General features: G+C 38.3%; 1 protein-coding gene across 33 annotated transcripts in view; it reads right to left on the reverse strand.

Moving 5' to 3' along the window:
* The window catches only part of SLMAP (sarcolemma associated protein), a 172,236-nt gene that overhangs the window by 50,427 nt on the left and 100,178 nt on the right, over nucleotides 1–21,631 (reverse strand). For 8 of the 33 annotated variants that reach the window (XM_039477318.2, XM_010346983.3, XM_039477311.2 and 5 more), the window contains exons 9-14: nucleotides 21,367–21,507; nucleotides 19,784–19,921; nucleotides 18,101–18,269; nucleotides 17,958–18,008; nucleotides 17,112–17,162; nucleotides 10,642–10,704 (exon numbers count right to left, since the gene is read on the reverse strand). In XM_039477318.2, coding sequence (XP_039333252.1) covers nucleotides 10,642–10,704; nucleotides 17,112–17,162; nucleotides 17,958–18,008; nucleotides 18,101–18,269; nucleotides 19,784–19,921; nucleotides 21,367–21,507 — 613 coding nt within the window. The remainder of the gene's footprint in view (nucleotides 1–10,641; nucleotides 10,705–17,111; nucleotides 17,163–17,957; nucleotides 18,009–18,100; nucleotides 18,270–19,783; nucleotides 19,922–21,366; nucleotides 21,508–21,631) is intronic. The other 25 variants (XM_010346996.3, XM_039477324.2, XM_003936527.4 and 22 more) reach the window with 7 other exon arrangements.

The raw sequence follows: 21,631 nt of genomic DNA on the forward strand, positions 1-21,631 counted from the left end.
GGCCAAGTGGGGGCGGATCACCTGAGATCAGGAGTTCCAGGGCAGCCTGACCAACATAGAGAAACCCTGCCTCTACTAAAAATACAAAATTAGCTGGGCGTGGTGGCGCATGACTGTAAACTCAGGAGGCCGAGGCAGAAGAACTGCTTGAACCCGGGAGGCAGTGGTTGCAGTGAGCTGAGACAGATCTATTGCATTCCAGCCTGGGCAACAAGAACAAACCTCCATCTCAAAAAAACAAAAACAAAATCAAACAAACAAAAAAAACACCCACAAAGGTAGAGGTTAATACATTTTCATAAAGCAAATGTCTATGTGACCACAGCCCAAGTCAGGAATAGAACCATCCCACTAATCCCTATAGCCCTCCACTTTCTCCCCTCCAATAAAAACCCCTGCATCTCCCATAAAGGTAACTAACTATCCTTTTATGGTATTTAATTTATTCTATTTCTTTATAGTCATACTACCTAATATACTTGACCAAATAATATAATTTTAGTGGTTATGAACTTTATATAAATGGAATACTATATAGTATATATTCTTTTCTGTCAGGCTCTTTTCACCAAATATGCTCCAGTGTATTTATCCATTTAACTACTTAGGGTCTTTTTGGCTGTTTCTAGTTTGGATCTAATGTGAATAATGCTACTATGAACATTTGTGAATTTGTACCTGATATATATGTGCAGGCATTTCTGTAGGGAACCTACCAAGGAGTAGAACTGGCGGTATAATATGTTTGACATTTAAGTACCATCATCTAAGAATTTAGTTTAGTCAGAAGACTGTCAAATCTTGTCAAAGACTGAACAGAGAGAACCAAATTTACTTCTTGGTTGACAGAAATAAATTATGTACTAACCATATTACTATGTGGCATAAAATAAAAAATGAGAAACAATACAAACAATACATTCAAAAGAAGTGCAAAGGAGGCTAAGCATGGTGGCTCATGCCTGTAATCCCAATGCTTTGAAAGGCCAAATGAGGAGGATCATTTGAGCCCAGAAGTTTGAGACAGCTGTGCCAAGACTGGATTGAGTCCTTAAAGCCAAAGAGTCATTTTCCATACTTGACAGCTACAACTAATTGAAACACTAAAGCAGAGATAAACTCAAATATCACAGACTATCTGATACCGATGTCAGTTGCCTATGGATATGAGACAAATTGACTGGAAGAGAGGAAGGAGTGAATATAAAAGAATGAGACAATCTGCTGCTGTAACTGCCAACCTGGAAAATATTTCTAAGTCTCAAAATCGGGTTTCATTAAGAAAATGTTAGAACTAGGACATCAAAATAATGTGCTTGACACCAAATTTTTTAAATGGCATGCATACTGGTAATTATGTACAGCTTCTACACCTCCCCAACATGTTTTCTGCCTGCTAACTAATGTACCTTTCAGTGTGCCATGTATTACTTATGGCACTTAATAAATACTATCTCAATTAATTTTCATAATTCTATAAGATAGATATTACCATCCCACTTTATAAATGAGGAAATCAAGGTTTAAAGAGGTCAATTTGCCCAGTATCATACTGCCAGTGAGAGTGAATCAGAATTGACATCAAGATCCCTCTGATTGAATTCTAAACATTGTAAATAGAAATGAGCTAATGTTACCTGAAAGATCACCAAGGGCAAATACGATGAAAAAACTGAGATTAGAATTAATATCAAGACACAAATTAAGTTACAATCTGCATTCAAACCAGAAAATTATTTCCCTTCTAAAATAATTAATGAAGCAGAAATAGAGACACAGAACCTCACAAGAGAGGCTCTGATGAGGTTCCCAATTTTAATAATACAGGCTTTCATAAGGTTACTCATTACTGCAGCAAAATTAAACCAGTTAAAGTAACTCTTGCTATAAAAGATGTTGTGCCTTTTCATAAAAACAGTTCCAGAAACGATTTGTCCTAAAACTTATGAAGGAGGAGGCTGGGTGCAGTGGCTCATGCCTGTAATCCCAGCATTTTGGGAGGCCAAGGTGGGTGGATCACCTGAGTTTGAGACCAGCCTGGCCAATATGGCAAAACCCTATCTCTATTTAAAAAAACAAAAACAGCTGGGCACGGTGGCTCAAGCTTGTAATCCCAGCACTTTGGGAGGCCGAGGTGGGTGGATCACGAGGTCAAGAGATCAAGACCAACCTGGTCAACATGGTGAAACCCCGTCTCTACTAAAAATACAAAAAATTAGCTGGTCATGGTGGCTCATTCCTGTAATCCCAGCTACTCAGGAGGCTGAGGCAGAATTGCCTGAACCCAGGAGGCGAGGTTGTGGTAAGCCGAGATCGCGCCACTGCACTCCAGCCTGGGTAACAAGAGCGAAACTCCGTCTCAAAAACAAAAACAAAAGCAAAAACAAACAACAACAAAAAATTAGTCGGGTATGGTGGTAGGCACCTGTAATCCCAGCTACTTGGGAGGTTGAGGCAGGAGAATTGCTTGAACACGGGAGGCAGAGGTTACAGTGAGCCGAGATTGCGCCATTGCACTCCAGCCAGGGTGACCATGCACAACTCTGTTTAAAAAAAAAAAAAAAAAGAAGAAAAAATGGGGGAAAAGGATTTAGAATTCAAGGATGGACTGAAAATAAAATGAAAGGGACCAATTTCAAGAATATGGAAACAGATGTTTTTAAGAAGCAACAGTATACATCCAAAAACACCGCTGGCATGAATTTAGGACTGTCAACTGGGAAGTTATACTAGGAGAAAATCTGGTAGATATGTTCGAAAATGGACTGACTAGAGAAATGATGAGTACAAACAAACAACTCTCCAATACAGCCTAGACTGGACAAACCACACTGAGAATAAAAAAAAAATAAAATTAGCATCTAGTTTACTCTCAGAGTTTTCCTGTTACAGGGACATAGCCTATTATGAGCAGGGAAACATGCCAAATGTTTTCTATTATTTGCCATAAACTGCTTTGGCTTAGAGAAATAAAAGTTTACAAAAGGAAAATATAAAAATCTGTTTCAAGTAGAATTTGTAATCAGAATATTGAGATTGTTTAGAGAGGCTGACCTCACAGAGTGATGAAAAATAAATATGCAGTCACATGAGCAACATCAATTCAATGCACTACTCCAAATAAGGCAATTTCTATGTGAAAGCAAAGCCCTAAGAGAAAAGAGGGAATGAGAAAAGCATATACAGATAGTGACTAAAATTTTTCCTAGTTATGGGGGTGGGAGGCAGAGAGAGAGTTTTTTTTTTTTTGAAATCAGAAAAATAACAGTAAGACATGAAATATTAAGAAAATTTAACTAATAATAATAATAATAATAACAAAAATTTAAGTCTCATAATCACAATAAACATGGATTAAGAATACATTTCAGATCTCAGGTGTTCAAGGAAAGAACACAAGGCATGAGATTTACTTTAGGGCACTGACTAACTCTATCATCAAAAGAGAAATGCCCTTGGGGAGTGGGCAGTTTGTCTCTACAAAGCAGATCTCAGAGAAAAATTTCTCTGGAATTCAGCAGTGATGCCTCTCTTCTCATGAGGACAGACAGTAGCAAAAGAAATCAGAGGGGCAGGCAGCAGTCCAGAGAAGGCTGTCTCTTGCTCTACGCCCAAGTGATGGCAGTTCTCCATGTCCTTTCACCCTTCATCTTTTCACTAAGCATACAAGTTAATCAAGTGACAGAGTTCACAGATATGTATGAAACAGATTTAGCGATACATGATTTGTACTCAGAAAGCATCTTTAGCAGAACACAAAAAGTCTCAATGTATCCATTAAGTTTATATGGTAAACTTTAAGAAACTAAAATTTGCAAAGAACACTGAATGTGGAGTTTTGCCTAAACCAAGCTCATGTCTGAATTCCTGAAGAGGAAAATATTGCTGAAGCTTTTTTTAGCAAGTTTTACCGGAATGACTTGCTAATTCTAGATTGCATGCGGTAAAGATCTTTTAATAGAGAATATTTACTTTACAGTTCTGAAATTATGCACAACACTATTTAAATTTCTGTTCAAAGTCCAATTTTTTTTTGTCTGGAATTTAAAGGTTTTCTCCAAAAAGAGAATTTTTTCTTTAAAAAGTCCGTTTTACCATAAAAGGAAAACAAATTGAAATGTGTTCCAACTCACTTATTTTCTGCAACTTGTAAATGGAGAGAGCCAACAATCAAATTGTTCTCTTATAGATTCAAACACACAAACTAAAAAATCTGTCATTATATTAAGGACAGACTTGAAAAACCCTATTGCAATAAACTATCTGCTTTCTTTCTTTTTTTTTTTTTTTTTTGAGATAGAGTCTTGTACTTTCACCCAGGCTGTAGTGCAGTCGTGCAATCTCGGCTCATTGCAATCTCTGCCTCCTGGGTTCAAGCAACTTTTCCGCCTCAGCCTCCCAAGTAGCTGGGACTACAGGCATTCACCACTAGGTCCAGCTAATTTTTTTTTATTTTTAGTAGAGACATGGTTTCACCACACTGGCCCAGATGGTCTTGATCTCCTGACCTTGTCACTGGCCAGCCTCGGCCTCCCAAAGTGCTGGGATTATAAGTGTGAGCCACTGCACCTGGCCCTGCTTTCTATTTTTTAAAACACATGGTGAATTTCATACTATAAAAGCACTAATAAATAAGGGAAGCTAGGTATTTAACATTTGCTTTTTAAAAGACATGAAACATGAAGTGGCACTGTACACAAATATATATTTTATATCCAAAATTATAAATCAGTTCAAGGTACCTATCAATGAAAATAATGGCAAAAAACCTGTGTGCTTGTTAATATGTAATCCAAAATTGCTTTAAAAGTACTTGAGTGGCCAGGCGCGGTGGCTCACGCCTATAATCCAAGCATTTTGTAGGCCAAGGCGGGTGGAACACTTGAGGTCGGGAGTTCAAGACCAGCCTGACCAACATGGTGAAACCCTCTCTTAAAAAAAAAAAAAAGTGCTTGAGTATAAATTTACTTAAGATATTTGCTGAATTTGTCTTGCTTATAATATTAAGAAGAAAAACGCAACAATTGGCCGGGCGCGGTGGCTCAAGCCTGTAATCCCAGCACTTTGGGAGGCCGAGGCGGGTGGATCACGAGGTCAAGAGATCGAGACAATCCTGGTCAATGGGGTAAAACCCCGTCTCTATTAAAAATACAAAAAAATTAGCTGGGCATGGTGGCAAGTGCCTGTAATCCCAGCTACTCAGGAGGCTGAGGCAGGAGAATTGCTTGAACCCAGGAGGCAGAGGTTGCAGTGAGCCGAGATCGTGCCATTGCACTCCAGCCTGGGTAACAAGAGCGAAACTCTGTCAAAAAACAAAAAACAAAACCAAAAAAACAATTTTTACAATGACAGCATATCATAAAATGACAAAATGACCCTTCTGACAACAAGTCAAACCAGAGGCAACCCTCACTTTTTCCCAATTCTGGTTATTCAAATTTATGGAAACAAACAGATTTGGAAAATTTTGAAATACCTCTGGAATCACCAATAACCAAATGCTTACTACTTGCTACCTGAACTCAGAACCAAACAGATTCCAATAGCAGGCCTCTCCTTAGCTACTAGAACTTAAAGTCTAAACCTTCCCTGTTTGCATTCAAAGACCCAAAGGATTCAGATGTCTGGGAATACTTATTTTCTGTTGTTGTTGATGCCGTTTTGAGACTGGTTCTTGGTCTGTAGCCCAGGCTGGAGTGCAATGGTATGATCATGGTTTATTGCTGCCTTGACCTCATGAATTCAAGCAATCCTCCTGCTTCAGACTCCTGAGTAGCTGGGACACAGGCGTGTCATCACCATGGACAACTAATTTTTTTGTACAGATGGGGTGTCACTACGTTGCCCAGGCTGCTTGCAAACTCCTGGGCTCAAGCAATCCTCCCACCTTAGCCTCCCAAAGTGCTGAGATTATAGGCATGAGCCACTACACCTGGCTTTTTCACTGTTCTTTTGTCCACCAAACGTGGACAAAAATGGAATTTTATATTTTGATTTTTTTCTTTTATGTATGTACTACCTGTTTAGTATTTTCCCATGCTACTATATAGTCCTTATAAACATCATTTTATTAGCTGTCTAACATTCCCATTGAAGGGATCTGGTGTAATTTGTATAAATTCTGTGCTATTTCTGCATGTTTATTTGGTCCATTTTCCTCCATAACTACGATGCAAGAAAAATCTTAAAACAGCTTTTATATATTTAAAGCAAACTTTATTCTGTGTTATAAACACAGCTAAGTATTTTATACTATTTTAAGTGAAATGTTCAATAATAAAATAGACATTAAAAAGTAAAAAGGTTTTCTTTCTTTTTTTTGTTTTGTTTTGAATTGAGACAGTTTCACTCTTGTTGCCCAGGCTGGAGTGCAATGGCATGATCTTGGCTCACTGCAACTTCTATCTCCTAGGTTCAAGTGATTCTCCTGCCTCAGCCTCCCGAGTAGCTGGGACTATAGGTGCCCACCACCATGCTCAAGCTAATTTTTTTTTTTTTTTTTTTTTTTTTTTTTAAGATAGGGTCTCTCTCTGTTGCCCAGGCTGGTCTTGAACTCAAGCAAACCCCCTGCCTTGGCCACCCAAAGTGCTGGGATTACAGGCATGAGTGACCATGCCTGGCCTCTCTCACCTTCATCTTAATCTGCCTAAATAGTATCACATCTTTTTTTTTGTTTTTGAGAGAGTCTCGTTCTGTTGCCCAGGCTGGAGTGCAGTGGTGCCATCTCGGCTCGCTGCCACCTCCGCCTCCCAGGTTCAAGCAATTCTCCTGCCTCAGCCTCCCAAGTAGCTGGGATTACAGGTGCCTGCCACCATGCCTTGATAACTTTTTGTATTTTTAGTAGATGCAGGGTTTTACCATCTTGGCCAGGCTGATCTTGAACTCCTGACCTTGTGACCCACCCGCCTCAGCCTCCCAAAGTGCTAGGATTACAAGCGTGAGCCACCATGCCCAGGCTAATTTTGTTGTTTTGTTTTGTTTTGAGACAGAGTCTTGTTCTGTAGCCCAGCTGGAATGCAGTGGCGTGATCTTGGCTCACTGCAACCTCTGCCACCCGGGTTCAAGCGATTTTCCTGCCTCAGCCTCCCAAACAGCTGGGACTACAGGCATGCACCACCATGCCCGGCTAATCTTTTGTAAGATTTTAGTAAGAATGGCATTTCGCCATTTTGGCCAGGATGATCTCCATCTCCTTACCTTGTGATCCACCCACCTTGGCTTTCCAAAGTGCTGGGATGTTGTATTTTGTATTTTTAGTAAAGATGGGATTTCACCATGTTGGTCAGACTCACCCTGAACTCCTGTCCTCAAGTGATCCACCCGACTCGGCCTCCCAAAGTGCTGGGATTATAGGGGTGAGCCACCTTGCCCAGCTCTTTTTTTTCTTACAAAGAGATACAGTCTCACTATGCCTTAGGCTTGAGTGATCTTCCCACCTCAGCCTCCTGAGTAGCTGGGACTACTGACAAAAAGTTTTAAGTACGCCAGTAATAATAACAAAATAAAACAAGGATTTTTGCAAATTATAACCAAGTAAACATTCTTTTGATAATTACTTGCTCTCATTTCTTAGGACTCAAAATATAAGTATTAGAAATTCAAAATAAAAATCTTTCCTCTAAAGATGTGTATTTTTTTTTTTTAGAGGGAGTCTCGCTCTTTCACCAGGCTGGATTGCAGTGGCACAATCTTGGCTCACTGCAACCTTCATCTCCTGCGTTCAAGCGATTCTCCTGCCTCAGCCTCCCGAGTAGCTGGGTTACAGATGCGTGCCATCACCCCCAGCTAATTTTTGTATTTTTAGTAGAAACAAGCTTTCACAATGTTGGCTGGGATGGTCTTGATCTCTTGACCTTGTAATCCACCCACCTTAGCCTCCCAAAGTGCTGGGATTACAGGCATGCGCCACAGTGCCTGGCCAAAATTTGTATTTTACTTTTTTAGAGATGGGGACTTGCTCTGTTGCCTTGGTTAGAGTGCAGTAGCATAACCATAGCTCACTGCAGCACTGAGCTTCTGGGCTCAAGGTGTCCTCCCACCTCAGATTTCGGAGCAGCTAGGGCTGTATACATGTGCCATCACTCCTGGATAATTCTGTTGTTGTTGTTGAGACAGAGTCTCGCTCTGTTGCCCATGCTGGAGTGCAGTGGCGCAATCTCAGCTCACTGCAACCTTCATCTCCTGCGTTCAAGTGATTCTCCTGTCTCAGCCTCCTGAGTAGCTGGGACTACAGATGTGCATCACCACGCCTAGCTAATTTTCTGTATTTTTAATAGAGATGGGGTTTCTCCATGTTGGTCTCAAATTCCTGACTCAAGTGATCAGCCCGCCTCAGCCACCTAAAGTGCTGGGATTATAGACATGAACCATAGCACTCGGCCCCTCCTGGATAATTTTTTAAAGTTTTTTTTGTAGGGACGGGGTCTCACTATTTTGCCCAAGCTCATCTCAATCTCCTGGCTTCAAGGGATCCTCCTGCCTGGGCCCATCAAAGTGTTGGATTACAGATGTGAGCCACAGCACTTGGCCTAAAGATTTGCATTTTAGATTATATATTCTTTTAGTTGATTATCAGTGGACACCAATTATTTTGCCCCAGATCCCTGTGCCAATTTCCCATAACAATGTGATTTAGTAATTAGAAGGTAACAAAAAGATGTACTAATCTTTGCTTTATAAATACTGTTTCAAAAGGACAAAAGAATATAACAAATTAAATAAATTGCCTCAAAATAATATTAAACTTATACTTAATACTGTAGTATCAAAAACTGCAAAAACAGAAGCTCAGCAAAAACCATTAAATGAAATTCTCAGTTTCCTTCAAGGATCTCTAAGGAATATAACGTTTGATGTGTTGAATTTGTGTCTGTTGTAATTAGGAGGTATGACCCTTACAATCCCCAAGTGATCCTGAGGTAGTGGGGCAGGGTGGCAGGGAGCACATATGCATGAATATCTACAAAATGAAATTATAAGCATAAAAACTTGGGACTCACATTTCAAATAAAGGGAGAGCAGAATGAGAAGAATGCCTGAGAAAGTGTTTGCTTGATAGGAAAAAGCACAGACATTATTAACAAATCTTTACTACACAAGACGACCTTTACTTAATAAAACCAAGAGAATATGATAACCTCACAATTATAGATTTAAGCAGCTTTTGTGACTTTCAGGTAAAAAGGAATTCATTATATCTTTCTTCAGAATTCAGCAGAGGTCTAAATCACTTCAAAAGCCAATGTATCTTTTTTTTTTTTTGAAATGGAGTTTCACTCTTGTTGCCCAGGCTGGAGTGCAATGGTGCAATCCTGGCTCACTGCAACCTCTGCCTCCTGGGTTCAAGTGATTCTCCTGCCTCAGCCTCCTGAGTAGCTGGGATTACAGGTACCTGCCACTATGTCCAGCTAATTGTTTGTATTTTTAGTAGAGATGGGGTTTCATCATGTTGGTCAGGCTGGTCTCGAACTCCTGACCTGATCTCAGGTGATCCACCCACCTCAGGTTCCCAAAGTGCTGGGATTACAGGCATGAGCAAACACCACCACAGCCAGCCTTTTTTTTTTTTTGAGACACAGTCTCGCTATTGTCACCCCAGGCTGGAGTGCAGTGATGCGATCTCGGCTCACTGCAATCTCTGCCTCCTGAGTTCAAGCAATTCTCCTACCTCAGCCTCCCAAGTAGCTGGGATTACAGCCACCTGCCACCATGCCCGGTGAATTTTTATATTTTTGGCAGAGATGGGGTTTCACCATGTTGGCCAGGCTGGTCTCAAACTCCTGACCTCAGGTGATCCACCTGCCTTGGCCTCCCAAAGTGCTAGGATTACAGGCGTGAACCACTGTGCCCAGCCAAGCCACTCTATCTTTAAAATATTTTATTTAGTTAGTTATTTATTTTGAGACAGAGTCTTGCTCTGTTGCCCAGACTGGAGTGCAATGGTGTGATCTCAGCTCACTGCAATCTCTGCCTACTAGGTTCAAGCGATTCTCCCACCTCAGCCTCCCATGCAGCTGGGATTATAGGCGTGCACCATCAAGCCTGGCTAATTTTTGTATTTTTAGTAAAAACGGGTTTCACCATGTTGGCCAGGCTAGTCTCAAACTCCTGACCTCCAGTTATCCACCTGGCTTGGCTTCCCCAACTGCTGGGATTACAGGCTTGAGCCACCACACCTGGCCTCTTTAAAATATTCTTAACAATAACCTCGTAAAACTTCCCAAGGCTTTGTAGTTGAGCTTAGACTGTAGGACAATCTAATGCTACTACCTCTCGAGAAAGCTCCTACTACTCTGAGGGCCATCTTCAGAATGGAATGCCCAAACTAAATAATTATTTTTGTGGCTTCATTTACTCTTAAGAAATTTATTAAGGAATCTGAAAATTAACAAGCTTGAAAGTTTCTCCCTTTTTTATAGTAGCTAATATGAAATGCTCAGCTCTGTGAAGGCAAATCCAACAGAAATATTTTTCTCAAAAGAGAGAAACAGAAACAGTATGAAAAGGTTTGCTGCTGTCTGAAGATGGTCTTTTAAGTACTTCTCCTATAACAAACACATTGAAATCCTCATTTTACCTCTCACTTTTCAGTTTTAGCCCCTAACTTAATCAAAATCAATGTGAAAAATACTCTGTACTCACTCTGGCATTCTATGAATTGATGAATAAAAGTGCAGTCCCCGCCACTCTTTGAAAGCAAGTGCTCTAATAAAGAAAGAAACACCTTTAAGGATATAGTTTGTTGCTGTCTTTGAAAACCAACAGCAAAGGTAGGAAAACTGATATGTATAAACACGGGTACTATTAGACTAACAAAGGCTCAATATATTGTTACTAAAAGCAGACATATTTTGGAGTCAAATGACTTAAAATTATTATTAATTTGCACACTGAATGGTTTTTAAAGGTGCAGTTTTTAATCCAAAGAGCTCAAGAAAATCACACAAATATATTGCTTTAAAATGGTTCCACTTTAATAGTTCTTCCACCTTTTGTTCATTAGAGTTCAAAAAATACCCTTAAATAATTTAATTTTGTCATTATTAAATTAATTTTCAAGTGATTGTTCTATAACATTCCCTCTTCAAAGCAATTCACGGTTAAGAGGCAAAAGGTAAATACTTTAAGAATATCATAATGCCATAAAAATTTTAAGAAACTGATGTAATATTTTAAGTTTTACATATTTACTTCACAATCTTCCCTTATGAGTCACCTTAATCAGTACCTCAAACAGTATTAAAACATTAAATTGTTTATCTCTGCCCAAATGATCAAAATCGGCGTCTATCCATTTCAAAATAAGAGCTTGGTAAATGGTCTTGCTCAAGTCAAACAGAATTTATTTTCCATTTAAAAAAATTGATAGAGACAATAAAAATCTAACACAGTAGTTAAATAAAAGTTTCAGCCCTTTTCTTAAAATAATCTTTATTTGTTGTGATTTCAAGAGTTACTTCTGAATCTGGATAATGTCCTTCAACACATACTTATACTTGATCTTAGCCAAAAGGCCGAGAAGCGATCAACATGTATTTATATCTTTCAAAACTATCAAATCGATTTTGGAAGTTAAAGTGTTAAAAACATATTCTGACATGATGACTACCTGGAAAGTGTGAAAGCACCAGAATCTGTCAAAGGGGACATGAGTTGGCACCACTCTCCCTATAAAAGCCTCCTTCCCCTCTCCTCCATCTCAAGCCATGTTACTACTCAATCATCTGAACTTTGCATGAGAGGCAGACACCACCTACTCTGATCACACCTCACCTCTCTTTACATCCTTCCTGTTAGTTATCTTCTTTAATTCTATACTAAAATCTATCATTATGCTTTATGTAGTTACATGGTGAGCAGAGCCTCCTGTCTATCATCACATCACCACCAGTATAAGACAAAAACATGAGGGAAAAGGGTTGATAAAACTTGTGTTTTAGAGAGACCAATGCATTACATACCTAGAACACTATACAGAGACACAATATAGTCTCAAAAAGAAAAAAATACTAACTGCAACAGAAATTTGAAATAAAAAAGAAATCTAATAAATAAGAATTTGATAACTGGAACTAGGAGAAGCAAAACAGGAGTGCTCAGTAGAATAATAACTGTTCAATAAAAAGTTGCTTTTCATAATCCTATTTTAGCTATGGTAACACTTTCAAAACCAAACTATATCATTATATTAGATGAATAAACTCATTTGGAACCCAATTTTAACTAAAGGACTTTAAAAAAACATATTTGAAACATATTTCAGACCAACATCAAAGGACTTAAGATGATATTTATTAAAGAGGGACAGCCCACCATTACTTACAAAGCTAACAATCACACTTTCATCTGAACTCTATATTAAAATATTTACTAAACTGGTTTAAATGAAACCCAAGATTAATATAAAAAGATAGAGAACTACTCTACTTAAAATACATTTTATTTATATATATGAGTTTCCTATGGATTTTTATTTATATAACTGTGCTGTCCAATACTATAGCCATTAGCTACTATAGTTACTGAACCCTTCAAATGTGGCTAGTTCTGAGATGTCCTAAATATAAAACAAATGTACAATGATTTAAATGACTTAGTAAGAAAAAAGTAGTATAAAATATTTTGTTAATAGTTAATCTATTAATAATTTTAATATTAATATTTACATAATATTTTGGATACTGTAGACAAAATGTATCATTAGAATTTGTTTTATTTGTTTATATATACATTAAAGAGATGGGACCTTGCTATGTTGTCTAGGATCAAGTGCAGTAGTTATTCACAGGTGTGACCATAGTGCATTACAGCCTCAAACTCCTTGTCTCAAGGGATCCTCCCACCTTAGCCTCCCAAGTAACTAGGACAACAGGCATGTACCACTGCACCCAGCTTTGTATATTTTTAATGTATGTGATGGTTAATACTGAGTGTCAACTTGATTGAATTGAAGGATACAAAGCATTAACCCTGGGTGTGTCTGCAAGAGTGTTGTCAAAGGAGATTAACATTTGAGTCAGTGGGCTGGGAAAGGCAGACCCACCCTTAATCTGGGTAAACACAATCTAATCAGCTGCCAGTATGGCTAGAATATAAGCAGGCAGAAAAATGTTAAAAGAGAGACTGGCCTACCTCCCAGCCTACATCTTTCTCCTATGCTGGATGTTTCCTGTCCTCAAACGCTAGACGCCAAGTTCTTCAGTTTTGGAACTTGGACTGGCTTTCCTTGCTCCTCAGCCTACAGATGGCCTATGTGGGACCTTGTGATTATGTAAGTTAATACTTAATGAACTCCCCTGTAATGAGTTAATACTTAATGAACTCCCCTTTGTGTGTGTGTGTGTGTGTGTGTGTGTGTGTATACACACGTATTAAAAATCGAATTCCTGGGCTCAAGGGATCCTCCCTCCTCAGCCTCCCAAATAACTAGGACTACAGATGTGTACCACCACACTTCGTTAATTTTTAAATTGTGTGTAGAGACCTATGTTGCCCAGGCTGGTCTCAAACCCATGGCCTCAAGCAGTCTTCCCTTCTTAGCCTCCCAAAGTGCTAGGATTATAGGCACATGCCACCACACCTCACTAATTTTTTTTTTTTTTTTTTTGAGACAGGAGTTTCGCTCTTGTTACCCAGGCTGGAGTGCAATGGCGTGATCTCGGCTCACCGCAACCTCCGCCTCCTGGGTTTAGGCAATTCTCCTGCCTCAGCCTCCTGAGTAGCTGGGATTACAGGCACACACCACCATGCCCAGCTAATGTTTTGTATTTTTAGTAGAGACGGGGTTTCACCATGTTGACCAGGATGGTCTCGATCTCTTGACCTCGTGATCCACCCGCCTCGGCCTCCCAAAGTGCTGGGATTACAGACTTGAGCCACCGCGCCCGGCCACACCTCACTAATTTAAAAAAAATTTTTTTTTCTTTTTACGGATGGTGTCTCACCATGTTGCCCAGGTTGGTTTCAAGCTTCTGGGCACAAAAATCCTCCTTCACTGGGATTACAGGCACAAGCTACTTTGCCCAGAAGAAAATTTTAAATTATGTATGTAGATCTCATTATATTTATTTTTCATTTTTTTGAGACAGGCTCTCACTCTGTCACCCCGGCTGAGTGCAGTGGTGTGACCATGACTCATTGCAGCCTTGACCTCCTGGGCTCAAGTGATTCTCCCAACTAGCCTCCTGAGGAGCCGGGACTACAGGCACACACTACTATGCCTGTTTTTTTTTTTTTTTTTTTTTTTTTTTTTTTTTTTAATAGAGATGAGGTCTTACTATGTTGCTCAGGCTGGTGTTGAACTCCTAGACAAAAGCAATTCTTCTGTCTTGTCTCCCAAAGGGCTAGGATTATAGGTGTTAGCCACCACACCCAGCCTTAGGTTTTTTTCAGACAGCACTGCCCTTTACTCTCTAAGATATATTCAAGTTATGCTTATTAGATTAAGACACACAAAAAATTTACAGTACAAAACCTGGGCTTTTAGTAGCTACATTATATTAAAGTAATTTTAAAAATGTGATTCACTGAAAGTATTATTAATTTTAACATCTTCAGATATTTAAAAATATTCTCACAACTATAGTTGGCCCTCTCTCTACTCTCTACTATTTAAATAGTAATTTAGTTAAAATTATATAATATGGGTATGGATATTGGTAATATTGGGATACTTGCTAATTTGTTCATTATTATATTACAAGTGATTCAGAACGGAATTACATGACCTATCTTATTCCAAAGTCCATTTTTAACTAAGTTTTGGTGTATGTCCAGAAATTTATTACTTAGTTTCTTTTAAAATATTCTATGAGTCACTATCATACCACTCAATATATCACCACCAAAAAGCAAGCACACAAATAAGGGAAAAATAATTATATCAAGGAGTTACCTTTAAATATCTAAAATATTTATTCTTAAAATCAAGGAGACTTTTAATAATTATATTAATGCAATATGAAAACAGTCTATTATTATTCTCATCTAAATCAACTGGAACTGGAAAAAAATTGAAGCAATAATTTCACAACTCTAAATAGTATAAAGATGGTTCCATGTACATAAAAGGATTCTTTTAACTGAAGGAATGAATAGAAGGTTCTCAGCCTGGGTTAATGCTAACATTATTAATAAATCTAAAATCAAGAAAGCGATAACCAATTGATTTTTTTTTTTTTTTTGAGACAGAGTTTCACTCTGTTGCTCAAGTTGGAGTACAGTGGCACAATCTCAGCCTACCGATTGCAACCTCTGCCTCCCAGGTTCTAGCAATTCTCCTGCCTCAGCCTCCTGAGTAGCTGGGATTTCAGGTGTGCGCCACCACACCTGGCTAATTTTTGTATTTTTTGTAGAGACAGGGTTTCACCAAGTTGTCCAGACCTTGGTGGTCTCAAACTCCTGACCTCAAGTGATCCACCCGCCTCAGCCTCGCAAAGTGCTGGTATTACAGGTATGAGCCACTGCACCTGGCATGAATTTGGTTTTTTTTGAGACATGATCTTACTCCCATTGCTCAGGCAGGGGTAAAGTGGCGTGATTTCTGCTCATGACAGCCTCATCCTCCTAGCCTCAAGTGATCCTCCCATCTCAGCTTTCTGAGTAGCTGGGATTACAGGCATGTGCCACCATGCATGGCTATTTTTGTATTTCTTGTAGAGACAATGTTTTGCCATGATGCCCAGGCTGTTCTGGAATTCCTGAGGTCAAGTGATCTGCTTGATCCCAATGAATATAAACTACACCTTTAAAAATTCTCAAATTAAAATTCCATCAAATTGGAATTTTAAAAAGTCAATGCATTTTACACAACATACATAGAATAGTCAAACACCAATGATTAATGAACATTTTTCTTCAGAGTTTCAAAATTCATTATACATGCAATATGAGTTTTTGACCCTGCAGCTAACATATACATAATTACCTGAGTCTATACTGCCAGTTCTTAATTAAAAACCAATCAAACAAAACGGAACTAAAAAAAACCCACCTCCTAACTTTATCAGTTTGATTGCTGCCCAAAGACTTACGATATTCTTATACATGGAAAAAATATTTCTGTCTCTCTCTCTCTTCCAGACAGGGTCTCACTCTGTCACCTAGGCTGGAGTGCAGTGGCACAATTATAGCTCACTGCAGCCTCAACCTCTTGGGCTCAGTTAACCCTCCCACCTCAGCCTCCCAGGTAGTTGGGACTACAAGCACATGCCACAACGCCTGGCTAAAGAAAAAATATTCAAGTTCTGAGTATCAGCTCTGATATCTACCATTAATTTCTGTAGAAAACTGAGATGATAGGCACGCAGATTGGTAAACACAGAAAAGACTTTTATTTCTACTGTACTCCAAGCACCGAGTGCAGGGTCTGGCACACAGTGCTCAATTAATGTTGGATGGAAGGGGAGAGGAGGAGGATGACTAGGGATCTTCAAGACCGAAGGATAATAGAGGTCACTGGGTAAAAAGTACCCCATGTAGTGACAGGAAAACCAATGCCTATATGTTTTTGGCAAGAGAGAACCCATGCTGTCCTGAACGAAGGGTCACAGAATCATCAATTAATAAAAGATTTTTCTGGTGGCAGAAAAAACTGATCCTGTTCCCTCTGATCAGTGAAACAGATGGATAAAGCAGTTTCTTTCAAAGTGAGATTTGGGTAGGGAAAATAAAAAATTAAAAAAAGTGAAAAATAAAAAGAAAGCAGTTTCTATGACACGTCCAAGTGCTCAAATAAACTGTTAAATAAACTTGAATGTTTTAAATGGGGGTCAAGAATCACTGGAAGCAGAACTTGATGAAATAAAATAGTAGCACAGCTCTTTGAAAAACAGAGTGGGAAAAAAGAGCTATATTATATATTGCTAAAGTTGAACTTTATCATTTTCTTATTATTTGAGTAATTGAAATTTGCACATAACAAGAGGTATCTAAGAATAGAACACAGCATCAACTCTTACAAAATAAAGGAAAGCTTGATTTTTAAATGATGGGGTTCAATGATCTGTGAAAGCATGCTTTTCATTCCAAACACTTTAAAGCCTGAACAATTTATCCTGCTTAACTACTAAAATGATATCATAAAAGAAAAATATTTAAGTTTTTTACACTACCTTTGTCTGTGCTCCCATTTATTTTAGGTAAGAAGTCATCAACTTGTATCCCTAGGATTAAGACAGTATATCATTGCCTGATCAAAGAAAGTATTACTTTAAATGTGGTCTCAAGTGTAACCATGGCATTCTGTATTTCTTTTTTTTTTTTTTGAGACGGAGTTTCACTCGTTACCCAGGCTGGAGTGCAATGGCGCGATCTCGGCTCACCGCAACCTCCGCCTCCTGGGTTCAGGCAATTCTCCTGCCTCAGCCTCCTGAGTAGCTGGGATTACAGGCATGCACCACCAAGCCCAGCTAATTTTTTTTTGTATTTTTAGTAGAGACGGGGTTTCACCATGTTGACCAGGATGGTCTCGATCTCTTGACCTCGTGATCCACCCGCCTTGGCCTCCCAAAGTGCTGGGATTACAGGCTTGAGCCACCGCGCCCGGCCGGCATTCTGTATTTCTAAGATTAAGATTGTAGAGAACACTTTTAAGTTTATTTTTACTAGAAGGATTCAATTTGCCATTTTCTATTAATTCTGGGAAAAGGCTATAACTGCTTAGTGGCCTTCCAAAGAACCTTAAAAGAAAAAAGATCCTGCTGTTCATATACTTTTCTTATTTAAATATCTCTAGGTAGAACATCTCAGATTCAGAAAGTTCACTCATCTCAAAGAAAACGACGATGCCCACTGGTGGCAATCAAGCATATTTTTAAAGAAAATTTTCTAAAACAGTACAGATACTTTATACCTAATATGTAAAACACGCCTTAAAATATTCAGTGTGAGACGGTAAACAAGGTCAAAAGTTGAAGGATAAAATTCAGGTTTAAGAAAGAAATTTGGATAACACCTACCTAAGCTGCTGCATTCTTTAAGAGTTTTCTCCTGAAGATGTTCTAACCGTACTGTAAATAAAAGTCCAAAAAAAAAAAAAAAGATATTTCACAGATAAAAAGAAAAAATAAAATAAAATCAATTTCTGGATTAGCTAACTTACCTTGTAAAGCTGTTAGCCTTTCATTGGTGAAATCATTATCAGCTTGCAAAGCTTCTATTTTTGCCTGGAGCTCCTGCTCTTTTTCTTCCATTTCATCTATTTTATGTTGTAATTCTTTTTTCTCAGCCTGTCCTTTCTGCTGGATTTCTTCTTGTTTTCCCTCTGCTACCTAGAGAAATAAGAAAATTCAGTTATTTAATAAATCTAATGTTGTTTTAAGAGCCCTAAGCCAGGAATGCCTTTATTCACTTAAACTTCTAAGAAAAGTGTTCAATATTACAGAACATTATTTGTAAACCTGACATCTCTAAACCAGTAAAGATTATAAAGACAAAGGCTTGATGTCAGAAATTACCTGCATTGGGTTATTCCTCCACCAGGAGAGAGAAACTTGGGAGGAAGCAAACAAGCTCAGTACACATAGAGGTGAAGGGACAATGTGGAAAAAAAAAAAAATCATACTTTTGAAGATTTTTCCCTAAAATTACTATTATTTCCATTTTTAAGTTCTAAAATATTAACATTCTGAAATTTCAAACAAAATTGTTTAGCTAAAGAGATGACAGTACAATCATTCAAAAAGACCTCTGCCTATAGTTTGGATGTTTGTCCCCCAAGGCTTATGTTGAAATCTGATCCTCAATGTTGGAGGTGGGGTTTATGAGAGGTGTTTGGGTTACTGGGAGCAGATCCCTCATGGCTTGGTGCTGTCCTCATGATAATGAGTGAATTTTTACTCTATTAGTCCCATGAGAGCTGGTTGTTCAAAAGAGCCTGGCACTTCTCCCAGATACTCTCTCTTGCTTCCTCTCTCACCATGGACATATGCCAGCTCCACTTTGCCTTCTGCCATGAGTGGAAGCAGCCTGAAGCTTCACCTAGCAGAACTGTGAGCCAAATAAACCTCTTATCTTTATAAATTACCCTGCCTCAGCTATTCCTTTATAGCAACACAAATGGACTATGACAATCTCCTTTTAATAAGACCAACCTTTAAAAGTATCATAGGTTAACCAACGGAGGTATGCTCTGGTCTTCTCAACAAACACTTATCTTCTAGGCACTCAACACATGGTTTGAATTAAATCAAGAAGGATCTTCAGAAAAAGTTGTAAGATTTTTTTTTCATTTTTTTTTCTCAGTTGTAAGATTTCAAAGAACCAGCCAGACATTACCCTATCATTACCCTATGATCTGATCTATACTTATCCTAAATGTCTCATAGATAGAGGGAATGGCAGTAAAGCAGAGTTAACAGCATCCCTGAAAGCTAAAAGGGAGATCATTCCCAGATTCTCTCTGGGCTTGTTCCTGTACAGCACTAAATAGGGCGCCCTGTCTTTTTGATGGCCTAAAGATAAGCAGTTTTAAGTTTTAAAACATCTGAATATCATGGGTTTTGCCGATTCTCATCTACTTTCTCTTAAATATTAAAAGATGTCTATTGTGAAGCACTGGCTACATATGCATCCAGAGGAACTATGTCAGCATTTACAGACTTTCATTTATCTATAATAATGGAGGTTGGGCTAAATGGAATGTAGATACCTTATTTTCTCTATAAATTTTAACTGTTATCAAATTTTCACATCAATAACTATTCAGCAATATCTAAAATCTTAAGCTATCCAGTGTGTTAGGGATTATTAGCTTACCATACTTTAAGGCAGAGTAAATACATACCTTTAATTTATCAGATAAATCTTTAATCTCATTAACTGCTCCATTATACTTATTGGCTAATTCTCTTAATTCTTCCTGAGTCCTTTCATTCATTTCTTTCAGATGGGTACATTCATCTTCAGTATTACTCAGACTTCGCTGCGATTCAAGTTTACAGGTGATTTAATTAGAATAAATGTACATTTGTTATTTAGAATTCCTCCTAAATTCATTTTTAAAAAGTATAATTCTATGGACTATTCTAAATCAACATCTGCACTGGACTTTATATAAAACTGATTTAAATAACGTAAGACTGTCAATTTACTTCAGGTATACACTAAAACAGAAAACATAACTAAGATTTAACAACAAAAAAAAGAAAAGTGGAGGGAGAGTAGGGGCAGGAAAAGGATGCTTGCTGCCTTTATATAATCGCTTTTTTTTTTTTTTTTGAGATGGAGTTTTGCTCTTGCTGTCCAGGCTGGAGTGCAATGACACGACCTTGGCTCACCACAACCCCCACCTCCCGGGTTCAAATGATTCTCCTGCCTCAGCCTCCCGAGTAGCTGATATTGATTACAGGCATGTACTACCATGCCTGGCTAATTTTGTATTTTTAGTAGAGTCGGTGTTTCTCCATGTTGATCAGGCTGGTGTCGAGCTCCCAACCTCAGGTGATCCTCCCACTTCAGCCTCCCAAAGTGCTGGGATTACAGGCGTGAGCCATTGCACCCAGCCTATAATTACATTTTTGAAAGGTCAATGGGTATGGCTTTTAGCAGTGAAACTATTTTAATCCTATCAATCCTTGAAAGCAAGTTTAATAATATGTAGCAACTAATTTAATAAAAAATTAAAAGACAACTAGCAACTTTCTTTCTTGATATATCAAATTAATCACACGACAGTCGACAGTGAATCAGGCACTGTGGGATGGAGTAGCAATACAAACTACACCTGTAGTATGGAAAGGTATGTTTATCATTTAGTTTTTGATGAGTATTTTAACTAATTCCAGTAGTATATTATTTCTGTGGTAATTCTGCAGTGGTTCAAAGAAGTGATCTATATTATGAATTAGAGTTTTTTTCCCCAAAGCAATGGAAATTGCATTTTAATTGTTCCTTAAAGACCTAGAAAGGACCTTGGAGATCATTTCCCCATTGAACTTCCTAAATATAAGACACAGCTTTCCTCTCTGGAGGGTGAATCGAAAAAGAACAAGTAGTGTAGGTGCTTGGCCTTACAGTGACCACCCTCAAATAGAAGCAAAGCAAAACCAAGTGACAGAAAATCAGTTCCCTGGCACATACCATGGTCTGCTGTATGGAGGGTGAATCCTAAGCAGAATGCACAGTAAGATTCCCTGGTTATGCTTTTATTTCCTCAGCCATTGACTAGGGAGCATAGGTACCAAAACTTACATGGTTATGTGGAGAATTCCTGTCAATGAAAGCAGCATAACTGTTCCTTCCCATGTGACAGACAGAAAATATTTCTTACCTATCTAATAATATCCAAGTTTAAAGTGTCCTGGAACGCTTGAGACTTTCTTAAACACTCACAATACTATTTAGTATATTTTTTTTTAATTGAAATACCTCAACTTCTGAAAGTTTTCTAACCACTTCAATTTTCTCCTGAAGAACCCGCCTCAGGGACTCTTTGGCTGTTGTCTCATAGTTATGTTTATCCTCTTGTAATGCTATAAGTTCCTTTCGTAAACTATCTTCTGTTTGATTCTAGAATAAAAGATATTTATAATTATAGACAAGTTATTTTTAAAAAGCATTTAGTGTTTGAAAAAAATTAACACATTATGATACACATTAAACTGTATATTAAGGTACCTCCAAACACAAATGA

This window comes from Saimiri boliviensis, chromosome 8, assembly GCF_048565385.1.
Source record: "Saimiri boliviensis isolate mSaiBol1 chromosome 8, mSaiBol1.pri, whole genome shotgun sequence".
Taxonomy (NCBI): Eukaryota; Metazoa; Chordata; class Mammalia; order Primates; family Cebidae; genus Saimiri; species Saimiri boliviensis.